The following is a 20,362-nucleotide window of genomic DNA, read 5'->3' as shown; positions in this document are numbered from 1 at the left end:
ATCCTCGGTAGTGAGCCGTGAAGCCTGAGCTTGGCGCGTCCCCTTTAAGGGGCGGGTCCGGGGCGGGTCCTAGCGGTCCGCTCTCCCAGGCTGCCCCGCGCGTGCGCGCCGACAATTCGGCCACGTCCCTGGCCACGTCGCGCCCGCTTCTCGCCATCTTCGCCGCTTCCTCTCAGGGGCCGCCGCCGCCTCCTGAGCCGCTGAGCCACGGGGCTGCCGCGCCGACCGCCGCCACCATGAACATCTTCCGGCTGACTGGGGACCTGTCCCACCTGGCGGCCATCGTCATCCTGCTGCTGAAGATCTGGAAGACGCGATCCTGCGCGGGTGAGCGGCGGGAGAGGCTCGTGAGAGGCGCGGGCTCGAGGCCCGCTCGCCCCGAGGGCCCCGCGACCTCGGCGCCCCGCGGCCCGCGGCCGTACGCCGGCCCGACACACCCCCTCGGCTGTCTAGGCGGGTGGCCAGACCCGCGGGCCGCCTGCGGGACCTCGGGTGGGCGCTCGGGCCGGGGCGGGGCGCCGCTGGGCCCCGCTAGCACTCGTCTGCTGGCGAACTGGAGCTTCGGGGCGGAGGAGGCGCCAACCGGACTGCTCGGGTCCTTGTCCTGGGGAAAGTTTGCCAGGGGATCCGGCAGGCGCGCTCTCGCCCTCGGCTTTGATGGGCGCGTGTCCGCGCGCCTGGTCCGGGAGCCCGGAGGTGCGGTGAGCCCGCGAATCCGTGAGACGGAGGGAGGAGGATGGGTAGGACCGCGGCCGCCTGGGCCTGACGTGGCAGCCAGGCCCGCCTGAGAGGTGGGGCGGCTGCGGGAGGTCACCTCGCTCCCCACCCTGCCACTTCGAGGACCGGCCTTTAGGTTAGAGTGTCGGGTCTGGCTTGTCCCGAGAGTTCTTTGGGCTTCACCTCCAGCTCTCGGGGCCAGGATCACGCCCGCCTCCGGATGGAGTGTGGGCAGGTCTCCAAGTGAATTTCTTGGGGGTAATCAGTACTCTGGAAAAGGAACTAGTTTGTCAGACTCCCGAGGGCCTCCATCTAATAATGGGTTCTCTTAAACCTGCGGCGCCCGGAACCACCGAGGTCTCATGCAGTCTCCTGAGATTCCTCACTCCACGTAACCACTAACTTGGCGGCTCGCTCCTCGTGGGTACACATGTCATGGACGCATTGCTGGGAGATAAATCTTTCCCAGATGATAGCTGTGGAGTTTTACATTTCACGAACCCTGAAATCTTAAGAATGGCCAATTTTTTGAGTGATTTCTTAAATGTAGTGTGTGCCTTAAACTTACTTTTGGAACCATAGCCTCAGTGAAATAACCTTGATGAGTTTAAGTTCCTCACAAATTTTTGCAGACGGGTAAAAGATGGGAGTCCTAAAGGACCTGGATGGCAAAGATTCCACTTACCTGATTGATTTCCAAAGTTTCCACATCTAAAGTATTACCACCTCTTTGCTGCCTTCTGGCCTCACCTATCTCCCTGGAACATACCCTAGGTCCAGGAAGTAAGCAAAAACAAAAGAGACCTTTGAGCAATCAAAATGGGTGTTACGAAGTCCACATACTGAAACCCCTGTGTCTGGCTGGCTTGAAGGTGATTTCTCAGTTTGTGCATAGTTCTGAGAGGTTCTGTTATATGATTTCTAATGACAGCAAATTGCAGTAATCGTGATAGCTTGTAGTACACATTTAAGCACTTGCTGTGTACTAGATAGTGAGCTGAGTTTCTTATATGGCTTACCCCATGTCGTCCTTAAAACCTTATGAGGTGGGTACTCTTGTTCATATTGTGTGGAGGAGGGAACTGAGTTTAAGGAGGGTGAGGAAATTAGTGGTAGAGCCAGGATTGAAATGCAGGCTATCTAAATCACAGTTAAGGATTTTGAGTGTCTATTTTGGCCTAAGTAATTTGGTTTGAGCATTTAAGCAGAAATTTAGGTCATTTTTTGTGGCACTCAGAAAGTGTTATTTTCTTAAGAAATGGTTACCACAGTAAGTTTAGTTAACATCCATACCCTCACGTAGCTACATTTTTTTTCTTGTGATGAGAACTTTTAAGGTCTAGTCTCTTACTTAACTACTTTCAAATATACAATATAGCATTGTTAGCTATAGTCACCATGCTGTACATTACATCCCCAGGACTTACTTATTTTATAACTGAAAGTTTGTACCTTTTTACCACCTGTGTTTCTCAGAATCGCCTCCTCTGCCAAGTCATTAAGTGTTGGAGCATGCTGTCTCCTAAATATGTATCTACACCCCGCCAGGGTTTCGGGGGAGAAGCTAGTGCAACTCGACATAGAATTCTTAAGGGAACCTTGCGTAATGAGAAAGTAAGAAGGTTTGTTATTTTGTTTGTTTTTTAATATTCAGTATTTCCATTTGGGAGATTTAGGAGCATTTAGAAAAATATAAAATACTTCAGCCAAAATAATAAGGAAGATAAATAAGTAAGTTAAGTTGGTATGTGTTCGCCAAATATTTCTACAGTTAGCCTGCTATAGGGCATTATAACCACATTGTCAAACTTAGGAACTTGTTCTTATCCATGAGATTTCCTACCCTTTTAAAAATCAAAATCACCAAGATCATTTATTCAGAATTAAATGCTGAATTTGACTAGTTGCTTTGTTTTTCCATCCTAAATTATAAAAGTTGTTTAGAGACTTTTGAAAGAGTAAGAACTTGATATGAGTTTCTCAAATAACTGGAATAGGAGACATGTACATTTAGGTTCTGTTTCTCACTTTGAAAATACTGGTATTAGGGTTCATTTTAGGATTTTGGCACCTGTTTTAATATGCCTCCAGCTACAGAACCACGGGGCTTTTTTCTCTTAGGGTAGGGGATGAGACAGTCTAGCAAGGAAGTTGGAGATTCTGTTTTCCTGACCATCTAGTTTGAGAACCACTTTCAAGGACCTATTTGAAAGTGGGGGCAAGAGTGTTGCTCTTGGTTTCGTTTTGTTTGCACTAGCATTCTCCTGTGTTTGTGTCTGCCAGTGTCCCTACAGAGGGGTGCCCAAATGAAGTGTGAGTTCCTCACATTCCTGCACTGTCGTTTCAACTGAATCCACACTGTGCTCAAGTTATCACTTTATTCTTGTCCTAAACACTGACCTGGATAGCCTCGGGAGAACAAGTCTTGGTTCATGGATGAAGAACTTCCTATCTATATTTTCCTGTAGGTTGATAGTTATTAATAGTACTGTATCTATTGTGCTTAAATTGCCAGTGGAGTCCTTTTGAGATCCATGACTCCCAACCACCTTTCTAGTCTCTCCCCTTCTCACCTCCACCTATTGCTTAGATTGCTGGTAACTGCTGTTACATAGGCTGTAGACTTCTCATCCTACTAAACATGACAGGAACATACAGTGTCCCTACATTTCTCACCGTTGCACAGTTTACGTTTTTGAAGAAAATGGAAGACACCTCATCCTTTATTGTTGTCATTGAGTACTTCAAGAAGCTTTTGCATCACATCCCCAGCTCCCTATTAGTAGCAGCTGTCACCTCTGCTCTTTTGAGTGCCAGTCTTTCAAGTAATTATTATCTGAAACATTTATTGGTCAATATGCACACCCACTATGTGCAAGGCACTGGGGACACAATTCAGAGCAGTAACTTGTAGTTATTAAAGTTTTTGCTTTCAAAAAAAGCTGCAATTTAGTTGAAATAATAAGACACATAAAAAATTTAAATAGTATCGAACCATATAGGCAGTAAAGCTTAGGGGTGTGAAGTGGCAAGAAGGGCCCTAGGGCAGCCTCCCCTGACTTTCCAGCAAGGAGTGTATAAGACCTCCATGAAGGAAAGTATAAAACTTCACTGACAGACATAGAAGGTGACCTGAATGTATGTTCATAGCATGGTTCTGGATAGGACCAGGCAGGCTGCTGAGGAATCAAGAAGATACATTTCCCCACATTAACTTATTTATTCAGAATATCATCAAAGTTAAAAGACAATAAACTGAGAGAAATAATCTGCACTATATCTAAGTGACAAAAGGTTAATATCTGTAATAAAATACTTAATACAAATTTTAAAAACCTTTAGAAAAATGGGCAGAGTAGAGAGTTCACAGAAGAATAACAGAAGGCCAGCTAAGGATGAAAGAATGCCTTTCCTTACTGGTGGTTAAGAACTTATATATTAAAACAGCAATGCTACCATCATTTGCCTACTGAGTAGGAAAAACTAAGAGGTTTCCAACATCTATATGTCTGTAGGCAAGGCTGTGAAAAGGGCATTCTCATCTGGTGTTCGTGAATATGAAAATTGGCACAGCCTTTCTAGGGTAAGTTTGACAATATTTCAGAATTTAAAAGTGTTTGTATATTTTATCCCAGCAATTCTAGAGGGTATGAACTACAGAAATCGTCATAGCACAATTGTGTTACTTGTTCACAAACTACATATAGGTATAAACATGTTTGTTGTATCTAAATAAATACAAAACACTGTTTATAGATACAAAGATATTTGTGCAGTATTTATAAGAACAAAAATTATAAACATCCCAAATGTTCATTAACAGTTTGGTTGCACGAATGCTTGTATGTTCACACTATGGAATGCTGTGCAGCGATTAACAAGAATGAACTAAAGATATTCATCAGGGAGGGTAAATCTGAGATATCAAGCTAAAAAGCAAATAATTGTATGACTATTTTGAGGGACAAGCATATATATGAGTGCAGATACAAGTACACATACAGAAAGAGGCTTTTAAAAAGGCTGGAAAGTTGCACTTACATGGTGGTGGGAGGCAGTTTGCTTTTTATCCATGTATTTTAGCCCAGTTGGAATTTTTAATGAAATAGCGTGGATTTCTTTGAAAACAAGAAAAACTGATAAAAGTACATTGAAAGCAGTCATTTATTAAGCATTTGCAGTGTGTTGGGTATAATTTAAAGCATTCTCTGTCCAACAGTCCCACAAAGTTGGCATGATCTGTCCCCATTTGACAGATGCAGAGGTTAGGGGGGCCAAGTATGGAGTGGGCTGAGGCTTTCCCTGTGCATGCAGGAGCTGACCTTGAACCCAGACCCTGTAGCTCCAAAGCCTCCCTTTATCCACATTACAGGAGCTGTGTTACAAGTCAGTTCCCAACTGTTAGGCTGCTGGTTCCAGGGAAAGAATGGCCTTTAGGTATCCAGATCCTTTGAGGCTGTGGGTTGGAGCACAGTGCCCAGGACACTTGCCAGGAGCTGTGGTACACACTATCCTGATGGTCTGACATACGGTGCTTGGTTCCATCTCAGCTGTTGACCAGGACAAAAATAATTCATGGGAAGATTTTCTGTTTAGTTGAGGGCTCTTCTGTAAACCAGTGGGAATATAAGAAAAGCAACTTTTAACCTGTAGCATAATTAAAATAAAGTAACATGCACTGGAGTGTATAGTTGTGAGCTTTTATTAAACTTGGCCTAATGGGAAAAGGCAGGTATGGTGCTAAATTTAATGATCAATTTCCCTTTAACAAGTTAGACTCCTTAATGTGGGTATTTGGTGCATTGGGTATTGGAGACGCTGTTCCAGAAACATTTAGAGTAAGTATTCTTGAGAGCTTATTACCCAATAGCCTTTGCATGCTTTGGTCTCAAAACAGAAGGGAGCCCCTCTGGCTTTGTAGCAGGTACTTCCCCTGGGAGGAAGTTCCTGCCCCTGCCCCCTCGGTCTTCAGCTGGAATGCCTGTCTTCCTGTGAAGACAGGACAGTTTTTCTCTTTTAAAGGAAAAAAGCTGTTACTTGCTAGTAAAGATCCCAAGCCAGGAAGAACGGTAGAACTGTAAAAGCATACCTAGATTCCCAGCATGACAGTTCCTGATGGATTCTGTACCATGGGACAAACTGCAGGTCACACATGCCTTCTCTCCTCAACCCCATGCTCTGATCAGGGAGCTTTTCCACCCTGGGGGGCTGGCAGTAAATTAGTGCAGAGTGAGAGCACATTGCCTGTTTCATTATAGTTGTGTGACTTAGAAACTCTTTGGAAGTGCTGTTCCAAAATACCACAAAATTTAACCCATGACATGAAAATAAAATGAATTCCATTTTCTTTTGTTCATTCATTCAGCAGATACTTCCTTAGGTCTGCTATGTGTCAGGCCCAGTGCTCAGCACAGAAAATAGAAAATGAAATAAGGCACAACCCATCCTTCAGAGATCTCGGTGTCTGGTGGGGCATTGGGGGGGAGGAGAGACAAGCAACCAGATAGAGTGTATTTCATAAGTACTGTAATAGGAGCTAGGGCAGCAGCTGGGGGGAGTGGCTCCCATTTTGTGCTTGCTGAATCAGTGAGTAGAACCGGGGGGGGGTGTTTTCGGAGCTGACTTCTCAGAGGAAGTGACAGGTGAGTTGAGGCTCAAAGGGGAGAAGTGAAAGCTATAGAGTCCCTGAGTTTAAGTGTAGGAATGCTAAAAATGAGGACAAAATTCAAATCTACTTGACTTCCAAAGTTCCAGTAGATAAACCCTTCACAACAAAATTTACTCATACAATGAACATAGATGCAAAAATACTCAACAAAATATTAGCAAACTGAATTCAAAAATACATCAGAAGGATCATACACCATGACCAAGTGGGATTCATCCCAGGGATGCAAGGGTGGTACAACATTCGAAAATCCGTCAACATCATCCACCACATAAAAAGAAAGACAATAACCACATGATCATCTCCATAGATGCTGAAAAAGCATTCAACAAAATTCAACATCCATTCATGATGAAAACTCTCGGCAAAATGGGTATACAGGGCAAGTACCTCAACATAATAAAGGCCATATATGGTAAGCCCACAGCCAACATCATATTGAACAGTGAGAAGCTGAAAGCTTTTCCTCTGAGATCAGGAACAAGACAGGGATGCCCACTCTCCCCACTGTTATTCAACATAGTAATGGAGGTCCTAGCCACGGCAATTAGACAAAACAAAGAAATACAACCAATCCAGCTGGTGAAGAAGTTAAACTGTCACCATTTGCAGATGACATGATATTGTACATAAAAAAACCCTAAAGACTCCACTCCAAAACTACTAGAACTGATATCGGAATACAGCAAAGTTGCAGGATACAAAATTAACACACAGAAATCTGGCTTTCCTATACACTAACAGTGAACTAAGAGAAAGAGAAATCAGGAAAACAATTCCATTCACAATTGCATCAAAAGAATAAAATACCTAGGAATAAACCTAACCAAGGAAGTGAAAGACATACCCTGAAAACTGTAAGACACTCTTAAGGGAAATTAAAGAGGACGCTAACAAATGGAAACTCATCCCATGCTCTTGGCTAGGAAGAATTAATATTGTCAAAATGGCCATCCTGCCCAAAGCAATATACAGATTTGATGCAATCCCTATCAAATTACCAACAACATTCTTCAACGAACTGGAACAAATAGTTCAAAAATTCATATGGAAACACCAAAGACCCCAAATAGCCAAAGCAATCCTGAGAAGGAAGAATAAAGTGATTCTCCCCAACTTCAAGCTCTACTACAAAGCCACAGTAATCAAGACAATTTGGTACTGGCACAAGAACAGAGCCACAGACCAGTGGATCAGAATAGAGACTCCAGACATTAACCCAAACATATATGGTCAATTAATATACGATAAAGGAGCCATGGACATAGAGTGGGGAAATGACAGTCTCTTCAACAGATGGTGCTGGCAAAACTGGACAGCTACATGTAGGAGAATGAAACTGGATCACTGTCTAACCCCATACACAAAAGTAAATTCGAAATGGATCAAAGACCTGAATGTAAGTCATGAAACCATAAAACTCCTAGAAAAAAACATAGGCAAAATCTCTTGGACATAAACATGAGTGACTTCTTCATGAACATATCTCCCTGGGCAAGGGAAACAAAAGCAAAAATGAACAAGTGGGACTATATCAAGCTGAAAAGCTTCTGTACAGCAAAGGACACCATCAATAGAACAAAAAGGTACCCTACAGTATGGGAGAATATATTCATAAATGACAGATCCGATAAAGGGTAGACATCCAAAATATATAACGAGCTCATGCACCTCAACAAACAAAAAGCAAATAATCCAATTAAAAAATGGGCAGAGGAGCTGAACAGACAGTTCTCCAAAGAAGAAATTCAGATGGCCAACAGACACATGAAAAGATGCTCCACATTGCTTGTCATCAAAGAAATGCAAATAAAAACCACAATGAGGTATCACCTCACAACAGTAAGGTTCGCCACCATCCAAAAGACAAACAATAGCAAATGTTGGCGAGGTTGTGGAGAAAGGTGAACCCTCCTACACTGCTGTTGGGAATGTAAATTAGTTCAACCATTGTGGAAAGCAGTATGGGGGTTCCTCAAAAAGCTCAAAATAGACATACCATTTGACCCAGGAATTCCACTTCTAGGAATTTACCCTAAGAATGCAGCAGCCCAGTTTTAAAAAGACAGATGCACCCCTATGTTTATCGCAGCACTATTGACAATAGCCAAGAAATGGAAGCAACCTAAGTGTCCATCAGTAGATGAATGGATAAAGAAGATGTGGTGCATATACGCAATGGAATATTATTCAGCCATAAGAAGAAAACAAATCCTACCATCTGCAACAACATGGATGGAGCTAGAGGGTATTATGCTCAGTGAAATAAGCCAGGCAGAGAAAGACAAGTACCAAATGATTTCACTCATATGTGGAGTATAAGAACAAAGAAAAACTGAAGGAACAAAACAGCAGCAGAATCACAGAACCCAAGAATGGACTAACAGTTACCAAAGGGAAAGGGACTAGGGAGGATGGGTGGGAAGGGAGGGATAAGGGCGAGGAAAAAGAAAGGGGGCCTTACGATTAGCATGTATAATATAGTGGGCTGGCATGGGGAGGGCTGTGCAACACAGTGAAGACAAGTAGTGATTCTACAGCATCTTACTACGCTGATGGACAGTGACTGTAATGGGGTGTGGTGGAGGGGACTTGGTGAAGGGGGGAGCCTAGTAAACATAGTGTTCTTCATGTAATTGTAGATTAATGATAACAAAATTTTAAAAATGAAAAAAAAATTGGCTCATACGTATTCTATAATTTTTTATTAGAAATAAAATCATACAGGAACTGAACTGGAACTTTTATCTCAAGGCTTCAGCAAATACTAGATAGGAATTACCTGCTCTCTCTCCTTTTCCCCATCTTATCTTCTGCCATGTTCTCCATATTAACCACATTATTTCTCCTTTGGAGGACTGATCAGAAAAAAGTTCCCCTTTAGTGTGGAAAAGATTAACAGGAGCAGAATTACTGTCTGTATCTCCATCTTTGACTCCTGAAATTGGTTATTAAGAAGAGAGCCAACTTTTTCTTCAGTTTCTATTTAGGTGTTTTTGTGAATGGGCTGGAGCTGCAGTTACTTATACATACAACATTCTCATATACAGGCTTTTAGTTTCAACAAACCAAAGCATTGTTTTAAAAATAATGTAATTTTCACATTCCCTAGGAGTATTGCTGATAATTTGGTGCAGTGACATTTCTCCTAAACGCATGCTTTTCTAATATTTAAGTGTCTGATGCTTGCCCTGTAGGTGAGGGTGGGCAGGTTCTGACATCTAGTAGATTAAGTTTCTTCAGTGAATATGCTTGATCTTCATTGGAAACCCATAATTCATGTCCTATGTCACATAAATATTTGACCAAATACAGATGTCAGAAAAGCTGAGTGCATGTGCTATGTGACCCTCGAGACTTCCACAGCTTAGTCTCTGTGTGCCACAACAGTGCTCTGGAGGTGGGTCGTGGTTGGACGTGGAAACAGTTTTGAGATGTTGAAAATGAAAGAGTGCTGCTTTTGAGGACTGGCCTTAGTAGCAGGTTCCCACCCTCTTGTTCCCACAGCATCTTGGTACACTTCTATGCGAGTATTTGAGGTTTGTTGTATGGTCATCTAGGAGGTGGAATTTTTAAAAATCTTAACATGTCAAAGTAAATGTTGCCCACACAAAGTAAGTCATCTTGGGAGGCCATGCCTCTATTCGGGGAGGGTGGGATGGGTGTTGCTGCTCAAACTCTTACCTGAAGCAGTGTTCCTCATTTGGTACCTCATCTCCTTAATCAGATTAGACTCCAACTCCATCCTTAAAAGATTCATCACCATGAGATACTGTTTTAAAATGGAAAGAAAGATGCTAAAGTTAACAGGCAAGTCACAACACTAAGTAACAGCAGGATTATTGAAATAAATTTATTCCTATGTAAAATGACATATTTTAAGAACTACTATGTTCATTTGAACAATATACATCCTGGTATATGGGCACTGGCATAATTAAGTTACTTTCCCATAGTCATCCATCCTAGTAGGACAGAAAAGTTATTAGGACCCCTCCCCACAAAGGAACATGTTCAAGAATGTTAAGGGAAAGAAAACCTAAAACTGCTCTCATTTATTCAAAGTCAACCCAGACGTCAGCCATTGATCCCTGGTGTCCCACTTTGCATATCTACCCTCCCTGCAGTGTTCGCTACAGGAGTATAAAGTTCTTTGAGGCCTTTCTAATACTTACCTTTTGTTTCTTTAGGTATTTCTGGAAAAAGCCAGCTACTCTTTGCACTGGTCTTCACAACTCGTTACCTGGATCTTTTTACTTCATTTATTTCATTATACAATACATCTATGAAGGTATGGCATAGCGCCAATGGCTTGTGTGATATCCATAATGTACAGACCCATGGAAACTATTACATTTATTTCAGCTGTGTACTCAAACACCTTCAAGAGGAATGTCTGACTATGTTGTTCTTGACTTAAGCATTTTTAGAACACCTTGTATTACATGTAACTGGGAATAAAGTTATCATTAAGCATGTTTTCTTTTTCAAAGCAGGATCTGTGTAATTAAAGTGCCTTTCACAGAGATTTTTAAGTCTTAAGTTTCCTGGAGTATGATGGACTTCTAAATCTCTTGATAACCCTATAAGAAAGAGGGGTAACTATTAAGTTTTCAAGCAGTGGGAATGATAGACTCCCTGGGAAGCCTGACGTGAGGTTCAGAATAAGGAATGAAAGCCGGGGCTCCTCCCAGCAGAGCCCTGCTTGCTGCTGAGTCGGGTTGTGCGTAGGCTTCTGTTTCTTTTATTTTTTTCCCCACTAAGCTCGTGTTTCTTAAACTTCCGCCATTTGTGCCATCATAAAGATAATTTTGCCATGTTTAAATAACCTTAGACCTTTTAACATGTCTTAAGCATTAGCATCCGTGGCACCTTTGGTGTCCTTATGTTATTTCTAAATTCATATTGCAACAGTGTATTCAAATTAAAATATAAACTGTGTGCCACCTAGTGTCTTATACACCGCTGACATTCCACACTCCGTACTTGGAGAGGCCTCAGTTCTTTCACAGTTATTGAACTCACACTTACTGAACACCCACAGGTCAGCAGTTCGCTAGCACTGCAAACAGGACAGAGACCAAGCGGAAGTCTCCTCATCTAGTGGGGGAGTAAGCCGTTGATCCCAGTACTGAGTCAAGACTGCAGATGATGAGAGATGCTGTGATGGGAAGGTGGAGGGGCTCTCAGAATGTGCCATAGGAGTCTGATTCCTTTCATTCGGTCATCCCTACAAATGCTTACTGAGCACCTTTGTGCCGGGACTGCTGGAGGCATTTGGTTATGGGCACACCCATGGAAGTAATGTTTAAGCTGAAGCCTATGGGTGTGGTATTTAAAACAACTCCCCAACACTTGGTGTTCAAAAGCATTTTATAAGCACAGGTCAAAGCTGACAAAGCAATATTTGAGTCTGTGGTCTTTACAAGAAAGAAAATTAGAGCTGGCCTGCGATTGTTCTATTCTTCATTACTAAGTGATGGAGGCCTCACAATCAGCATGGCAAGGTGCCTGCTTATTATCCAAGCAAAGTAAAACTGCAGGTGTTAGAAGTATATGGGCAAGAATCCTCTTCCCTCCCCCTCAGGATACCTAGCTTTCACAAGAATCTTTTTTTGGTTTTAGTTTCCAAGTGTGTCTTAAAAATCAGACGAGTGAGAGCTGAGTTTTATGTGTTCATAGCTTTTTGCTTCAGTGCCAAACACTGGTGAGAGGAGAAGAGCAGCTGCTTTCCCCAGTGGCTGCTAAAGCCCTTATGGACATCATCTCACCTGACTGTAGCCTGGGTGCCAGGAAGGGACCCCCAGCCACTGTGTGCCTTGACTGGATGTTCTGCTGGAGGGGACTCTGAATATATGTGTGTGTGTTTTGCTTATACATGTAGATTATGTTACTTTATTCATATGCGGGTACATGGATATTTGTGTGTGGAGAGAACTCTTTAACAGTATAAGATACTCATCTTCCTTGATTTTTTTTCCCAGTAGTTCTTTGATGTATAGGTATAACAGTTTTAGTACCCTGTAGACTGTTTATTTGCAAATACAATTTCATGACAAGGTGCCAGGAATAGTTCAGTGCCTTTGTTTTGTTTTAAAAAACATGAGGGTTTAATGGTTGTTGTCATTTTCCTATTAAGTCATTTGCCCAAATGTTTTCCTAAATAAATTTCTCAAGGTGGTGTGCCTAGGGAGAAGTACCAGGTGGTACAGCTGACACCCCAACCTGAATGTTCAGTGCTAAAGTAACACAATTTAGGTAAAAGCCTGTGATTGTGAAGTTCATCGTGAGTTACTGTTTATCTCATCTTTACAAAAGTACTTGCTAAATAATACTGTCCTGCTAGAAGAAGGTGCATTGGTTTGAAGTGCATTGACTTTTGCATTCATTTTTTCTTAAGGTGCTATCTAATAACTTAAAATGAGTTTAAAAATACATTCTTTGGCAGTTTCTTAGAAATTTACACTTGTGACATATAATTCAGCAATCCCACTTCTACGTATTTACCCAAGAGAAGTAAAAGGTTGTCTTCACACAAAAGTGTGTACACAAATGTTCACAGCAGCTTTATCCATCATCCTCCACACTGGAAACACACACCTGTCCTTTAACTGGTGAGTGGATGAACAGCCTGTGGTACACTCACAGTGGGCCACTGCTTTCAGCATTAAGACCAAACCAGTTGTTAATATGTGAGAAGATGTGGTTGGATTCAAATGCATTATGCCTAATTGAAAGAAGCCAGTCTTAACAGCAACATACTGTATGATTCCATGTATATAGCATTCTAGAAAAGGCAAAGACTGCAGGGAACAAGACCAGATCAGTTATTGCGGGAGGCGAGGCCTAGGGGGAAGGCTTGACTACAAAGGGGCAGTACAAGGGAATTTGAGGGGGTAATAGGACTGTTCTGTGTCTTGATTATGGTGCTGGTTATAGGACTCATAGAACTCTGTACCCCAAAAAGTTAATTTTAGTATATTTAAATTTTTTTTAAAGGCTAAGGAAAAAAATCTTGCCTTTCTGAATATATGGGTGATACAGAAAAGCCAAGGGGGTTAGAACGATTGTACAGCATTGATAATTTGGTGTTTTTTCTTTTCTTTTTAGCTCATCTACATTGCTTGTTCCTATGCCACGGTGTACCTGATCTACATGAAATTTAAGGCAACCTATGATGGAAATCATGATACCTTCCGAGTGGAATTTCTGGTGGTCCCTGTAGGAGGCCTCTCGTTTCTCGTCAATCATGATTTCTCTCCTCTTGAGGTTAGTTAAGAGGTTATTTAGTGGTCATGTTTAGTTGTTCTGTTTGGTTGTTTTTCCGTTTGGCAAGTTCCAGGTACAGCATACACTATTTGGTCCAAGTAATAAATCATGGCCAGGAGTAAGTCCCCAAGTATCTGAGTGTCTGCTGACTCGTTACTGCCTGACTCACCTCTAGAACATAAACTTGGCTTCTGCAGCACCCAGCATGGTGCCCTGCCGGTCCAAGTCCTTGAAGAACATTACCTTCTCCCCAGTCTGATACAACTTTTGTTTCCTTTCACGTTTGGTGGCACACACTGATGCTGCGTCTGTGAATCCTTTAAGCAGTGCTACCACACTGCTCATCTTTAGGAAAGTGGTCTGTACAGTGCCCCTGGCACTGTGCAGTACACGACCTGCTCCTGAGGGTCTCGTTCTCCCCTCAGTGACCTGGAGTTGATTGATAAGTTACTGTGCTGCTGTTGGTTGTCTGATGGTGCTGGGAACATCAGAGTTCTAAAACACTCTGGGACTGCTCGCAAGTACTCCTGCTATCAGCTTGAGACAGTGCCATGTTGGGCAGAGAGTTTGCCCGATTACAACTCCAGTGTCTTGTCCTTTGATTTAACCACACCAGAAAAGTCTGAAGGAGGAGAATAATATTGACATACATGGTCTGGAAAGAAGACCTGTTGGTGAAGAGACAGCATGGAAGGAGTGAAGAACCCAGTCATCAGTGCCACCCTGGCAGAAAGCAGGGTTGATTGGGGACCCTAGATTGGAGTAGGACAGGCTTACCCAGGAGAAACACCATATATGTACTTTCACAGCAAACTGCATAGGACAGAATGACACGTTGGAGGGATGAGGTAATGAAGATTCAAAAGGGCAAAGGTGTCCAGGTCACCCAGCTTGTCACTGGAAGTGTCCATACCTCTTAGGTGTGGATTTCCTAGCTTGCTCAGCTACTCTGTCTTGAGTTCAGATGCCCAGACTTCCCACTCTTTTTGTGTTGAGATAGGGAAAAGCAAGAGCATTTCCTGTGAACTCGCTGTCAGCAGTGGACAATGACTGTAGCTCGTGGTTTCTCTTACAGATCTTGTGGACCTTCTCCATCTACCTTGAATCAGTGGCCATCCTCCCTCAGCTCTTTATGATCAGTAAGACGGGAGAGGCAGAGACCATCACCACCCACTACCTGTTCTTCCTGGGCCTCTACCGGGCTTTGTACCTTGTCAACTGGGTCTGGCGCTTCTATTTTGAAGGCTTTTTTGACCTCATTGCTGTGGTGGCTGGCGTTGTCCAGACCATTCTATACTGCGACTTCTTCTACCTGTACATCACAAAAGGTGTGTTGGACTGCATCCTGCCTGCTTTGTTCCTACAGCCGTGTGTTCTTTTAGGAGCTCCCTGGCCCCACACACTTCTAATCTGGCAGCAGCTCACAAAGTAGGGCTGGTTTCAGAGAAACATTTTAATGACAGTAAAATAAAATTATGGATCAGAGTTTTCAGTGTTTTTTCTTTTAGTGCAGCTTTATTGTTTATCTACAATGGCATGTTTTCACTGTAAAAATTCAGTTAGAACTAATAATTCTGAAAACAATCACCTGAAATCCTACCACTCAGAGATAATCTTTGTTAATGTTTCAGTAAATGTAATTCCAGATATTTCTCTATGTGTCTAGATGCATGATTTAAACTATACATGCTATTCTATGATCTGCTTGTTTGCCCACTTCACATTTTTTCATCTCAGTAAATAAAACTTTACGTAATTTTCAATAGCCTTAGAGTATTTCATTATATATATTACCATAGTTTGCTTAGCCTCCTATTCTTGGGTATTCAAGGCTGTTACTGACTGACTGCCATTAAAATCCAGTGCTTAAATTGGCATTCTTATATATGTATATTTTTGCATTTATGTGAATGTAGGACATGTGAACTTCGCAAAAATCAGATAAAATTTATAGTCCTTAGAAAAAAATATGTGTATTTAGACATATGCAAATAAATTTATGCACATAGTTTTAGGGGACTCAAGAGCCCCTGAATACTAGCCACAGACCACAGCCTAAGAACCTTTGCTATATAGTAAAATTCCCAATGATAGAATTGCCAGGTATGAAGACTTATGTATCCTACCTCATTTATCATCTATAGATCTTTGTACATAAGAACAGTTATATTTTAATATATGTTAGTTAGGAAAGTCATAACAAAAAGACTGCTATGAATTTAGCAATAATTTCAATCAAATTTTTATTTCTTAAATACCATTGCTGTGGCATACACACACACAGGTACATGAAGAAAATTCCAAGATAATAGATATGACATGTTCATAGTTTAGAGGGCTTTGTTTATTGACACCAAAATCAAATGACCATTAGCTGCCAAAAGCTTATTATTTCCTTATTCCTTACTATGTAGTATCTCGAGTGTGACAAACCTCTAGGAAGGGGAAGAAGGAAACTGTTACGCTTGTTATTATCAGTAAACTTTTGTTCTCTCTTCCTCTCTTCAAAATTCTAGTACTCAAGGGAAAGAAGCTCAGCCTGCCAGCGTAAGTGCCAAAGACCAGCATCTGTCCCTCAGGGTGCTTGGACAGAATTCTTACCACAGCAAAGGCACAAGATGCTTGATATGGAAAATCAGAAACTTCACTCTTTTGTTGCAGATAGTCATCGTGGCTCTGTAAGAACCCAGAGGAAAAGAACTGGAAGGTTTCTGTTTAATGCATCTTGCCTTATCTTTTTTTATTACTATGTACAAAGATTTTTTTACATGAAGAAACTTAATGCTGTATTAATAAATTCAGTGTGTAGCTTCAATTGGGGTAGTTCCAAAAGTGAAGTTTTTGTGAGGAATAAGTGCAAACTTTTTTTTAATTCTTTGAAATTGTTGATTCTTTGTGTCTACAATGAAATTGTACTCCTTGACAGTTGGTAGATTATATACTCTTCCATCTATCAAACTTGCATTCCACTATATTTATTTTTTGCCAAAAGATGGGTTATATTTGTTTGAAATCTGAGACACTATGTTCAGTTTGGTCTGTCTGTTCAAATTACTTCCTACCTGATATGGAAACCCTTCAGGCATCACAACACTACATTTAAGGCTGGTAAGGATGACTTACAAGTCTTAAGGTTTCATTACCAAAATGTTAAGATTCTGAATGTAGATGGAGTCTCATTTAAGAGTCACCAAAGGTGTCTGCCCTCCTCCCCTGCTAAGAAGCGTCAGTTTGAGACGTCCCAAGGGTGTTGAAGGGGCTCTGGGCTACTTGCTATCTGAGTATGAGATGTGAGGAAGATTAATTATTATGTTGGATCTGGGACTCGACTCTGAGGATAGAGCACAGTAGTTACCTATCACTTTAATTTACAATTTCAGAAGATTGCCCATGCTCAAATTCAAACTTTTTCATACCACTTTTGGGTGGTAAAATGGTTTCCTTTTTTTTAATTGGCAACACCACCAATTGCCATTCTTATACTCTCACATTTTTTGTTTTTTGGGTTGTTTTGGTTCTGTTTTTATTGATCTCTTGCATGATTTATCTTGTTTTGCCATCCTAAATAAACATTAAGTACAGAATAAACTTTTTTTAATGAGTCAGGCTTTTGAAACATCCTATGTCAGGATGGTTTTTTGTTGTCAGTTGGCAACAAAAGCTCTGTGTAGGGCTGCAAACATTTGTTGTCCACTTAATAATCTAAAACTGTCTGTATTTTGTGGGGGAATTGGAATTTTTCCTTCTGATTTTGCCATTATATTCATTTGCTGCATTTTTTTTGATTTATGCAAAAGCATGACTTTTTTATGTGATGCACCATAAATGTTAAAGTGTTGAATACTAACAGTGCTTACTACAAAGCGGATGTGGTATTTCTGCTTTCTACATTGAAATATCTTGTGGAGGAAGGGAGCTGGGTGGGTTTTATTTTTATCTAGTGTGTCTTAACATCTTCCTAAATTGGCAGTGTAACTGCATAGTTTAAAATCCTATCTTTATCTCTCATTTTGCTTCCCCCCACCCTTGCCTCATGTTTTTGCTTTTGTGTATCAGAGTATCTTTCTTTCCAGCATTCTAGTCTTGCCTTTGGTTTCTGTTTTACCCTCCTTGAAACATTATGAGAGTGTGGAGGAAGGGTGGGAAATCCCATCATAAGTGGAGCAGACTTCTTGCTGCCCGCACTTGGGGTGGGGGTGGGGCTCACAACTCTTTTTGTGCATGTACATCAAATACAAGCGGGGACCATTCATTGGAGAGCACAATGCATAGAACAAGGATCTTGGACCAGCATGCCACCTGATGTGTAAAGTATCAATGCCTTTTTAGTCATTCTGCCCATGAAAAAATAAAATTGGCTAAGATGTTAACCATTTTGCAGCCAACTAGGATGACATCTTAAATGAATAGGGTGCCTGAGTGGGATTGCGGTACTGGGGCAGTGTCTTCGCACATGCTGGAAACAAAGACCTTGTATGATGCGCCTTATGAAGCACTGTTTCAGAGTTCCTTTCACTTCCTGAATAAAGGTTATCAGGTAATTAATTTTTTTTTTTGAGCTGTTTTATTTGTGTGAATTTTTTTTTTAATGTAAGCATGAGAAATAAAGCAAAATAAAAATTCGCCTGCTAAATGATAACTTTGAAAAGCTGCTGACTGACTTGGCTACAGTCCATTCCCTATCCAGTTCAATCACAGTGTTAGAACAAACATTTCCTGCCTCCTCACCGTCTGGTCAAGAGAAAAGTAAGGTAGAGAAACAGATGGCAAGAAAAAAAATTTTTTGTTGTTGGAAAAGGTCAAGGCCTTGGGAGAGGATCCACCCAGTCTTTCCAAAGATGCCACTAAATGGGACAACTTGGAAAGATGAAGCAGAGACTGTTTCAACAAATCATCAAGGGTTTGTGGGAATCCCAAGTAAAAAACAAACTTTGGGGTCTGCTGTCTGCTGAGTCTTGGCTCCCCACGCTCTGCTCTGTGACCCTGGATTTAACATTAGCCTCGTTCCTTCAGTTCCACGCAGAGATCCCTGCCACAGGATTTCTGTGAGGTGTGAAGCAGCCGGTGTTGGTGAAGCTTGCAACGCAGCTTCATGCACATTGAGTGCCCAGCGCCTCAGGGACCCCCATTCCTCCTCCCTTTCTTTGGCTTAGGACAGCTGCCTCAAAAGCCAGCTGGGAACCAGTCCTAGCAGGAGTCTCTTTGGCTGTTGATGACATCGGTCACTTTTGCCCTTGTTGGGAGAGCAAAGGATCATCCATAAAAATTGACTCCTCTAAGTACCTTCCAAAACCACCCGAGTGAGGTTTGATGAAGGCTGATTGGATTGAACTCCATGTGGGTTTTTTCTGTGTGCGCTGCCCTCTAGCGGCTGAATGTGGAATTTCTAAGAAACCCGGACGCCACCCAGTACATGCTGTAGGCGCCCCCCTACTATGGGTTAGCCTTTGTAGTGTGGAGTCTTGTGTAGGGGCCGTGGGGTCCATTTCTGAAACAACTCCCTCTTATCCCTGCAATTTAAAAGTAAGTTGTAGCATAATATGGCACTAATCCTTTAAAACAATGACAAGGATACTCTTAGAGAATACTCCAGAAACCTGAGTTTCATGTGGGACACTTAAAAGGTGAGAGTCTTTAGGCACACACTACACTACACTACACTTGACTTACCAGAACAGAATAGAAATAGCTATTTTTAATAGGATATTGAAAGTCTGTGTTTAAAATAAGGGAATGAATATGCTTTGTATGAGATACCCAGGTAATGGAATGTTTTAAAAAAGGTTTAAGTCAACCAATGGAATGTTATGTAGAAATGATAGAATATAGTTGCCAAGAACTGTACAGAATACATTTACTTTAAAAATGAAATGTATACTACCTCTTTGAAATTAAATCATTTTGTAGGTTACTATTTGTATCAAGTTCACAGTATCTTCTTTACTAACAAAAGTTTATGTAGGCTCATTATCTTTTTGCTAAGTCTTACAAATCCTGTTTTCAAAAGAGAATTCGTGTATTTAAAAATATGTGATCACAGGCAAAACCTAGCTTCTGAATCACCCTTTTTCACCTTAATTTCTATTCTTCCTCCAGATCTCATTATCTTCTTCAGGAAGTCTTCTCCAACCTTTGTGATGTTAAGTCACTGGTAGCCACACCAAGTGCTCAATAAATATTTATTTTATGAATGGATGAATGGTTCTCTTTACTATGAAAACATCCTAGCTGCCCTATTTACAATTCCCTGTATCATTTTCATAACCATCAGTACAATTTCAGTGATTACTATTTACCCTGCTCTTTAGAAGACCTCTGAATGAATTTAAGATTTGGAAAATCTTTACATTTAATTATTTTGTTTATTCATTAAGTATTTAATAAGTGCTATAATGTGCTATATTATGTGCATAGCAGTGAACAAGAAGGTCAAGGTGCCTAGGCTCACGCAAATTTACGATGTCAGGAAGTGATTAAGTGCTGGGAAGAAAACTAAAGCAGGGTGAAACAATGGGAGCCGATGGGTTTGCCATTTTAGATAAGGTGGCTAGAAGGCCTCTTCAGGGGGTTAAAATTATGCACAAAGTGCAGCCTTTCCAGATCCTAAATTGGATCGGCTCTGACGGCCCAGCAGTTACTCGTACCGACTAAGGCTGTCGTAGCGGGGACGCACTGTATGGGGGCAGGGCAGCGTGATGAAGAACAGTG

The 20,362-nt window shown here is 41.5% G+C and overlaps 1 protein-coding gene across 1 annotated transcript; it reads left to right on the top strand.

Moving 5' to 3' along the window:
* The first annotated feature begins 130 nt into the window (after positions 1 to 130).
* KDELR2 (KDEL endoplasmic reticulum protein retention receptor 2) lies at positions 131 to 18,199 on the top strand. Its single transcript, XM_036897009.2, has 5 exons — positions 131 to 327; positions 10,576 to 10,676; positions 13,496 to 13,654; positions 14,730 to 14,982; positions 16,171 to 18,199. The coding sequence occupies exons 1-5, from the start codon at positions 237 to 239 to the stop codon at positions 16,203 to 16,205; spliced, it is 639 nt and encodes a 212-aa protein (XP_036752904.1). The 5' UTR covers positions 131 to 236; the 3' UTR covers positions 16,206 to 18,199.
* Positions 18,200 to 20,362: the final 2,163 nt, after the last annotated feature.

Source organism: Manis pentadactyla, chromosome 10 (genome assembly GCF_030020395.1).
Source record: "Manis pentadactyla isolate mManPen7 chromosome 10, mManPen7.hap1, whole genome shotgun sequence".
Lineage (NCBI taxonomy): Eukaryota > Metazoa > Chordata > Mammalia > Pholidota > Manidae > Manis > Manis pentadactyla.
The sequence above is the reverse complement of the archived record's forward strand: the minus strand, read 5'-3'. Positions and strand labels throughout refer to the sequence as shown.

Bases quoted from the DNA above. Each gene is read 5' to 3' on its own strand.
- KDELR2 (XM_036897009.2), top strand. From the start codon at position 237: ATGAACATCTTCCGGCTGACTGGGGACCTGTCCCACCTGGCGGCCATC. The intron at 10,677-13,495 runs GTATGGCATAGC...TTTTCTTTTTAG, and splicing joins TATACAATACATCTATGAAG to CTCATCTACATTGCTTGTTC. The intron at 14,983-16,170 runs GTGTGTTGGACT...TCAAAATTCTAG, and splicing joins CTACCTGTACATCACAAAAG to TACTCAAGGGAAAGAAGCTC.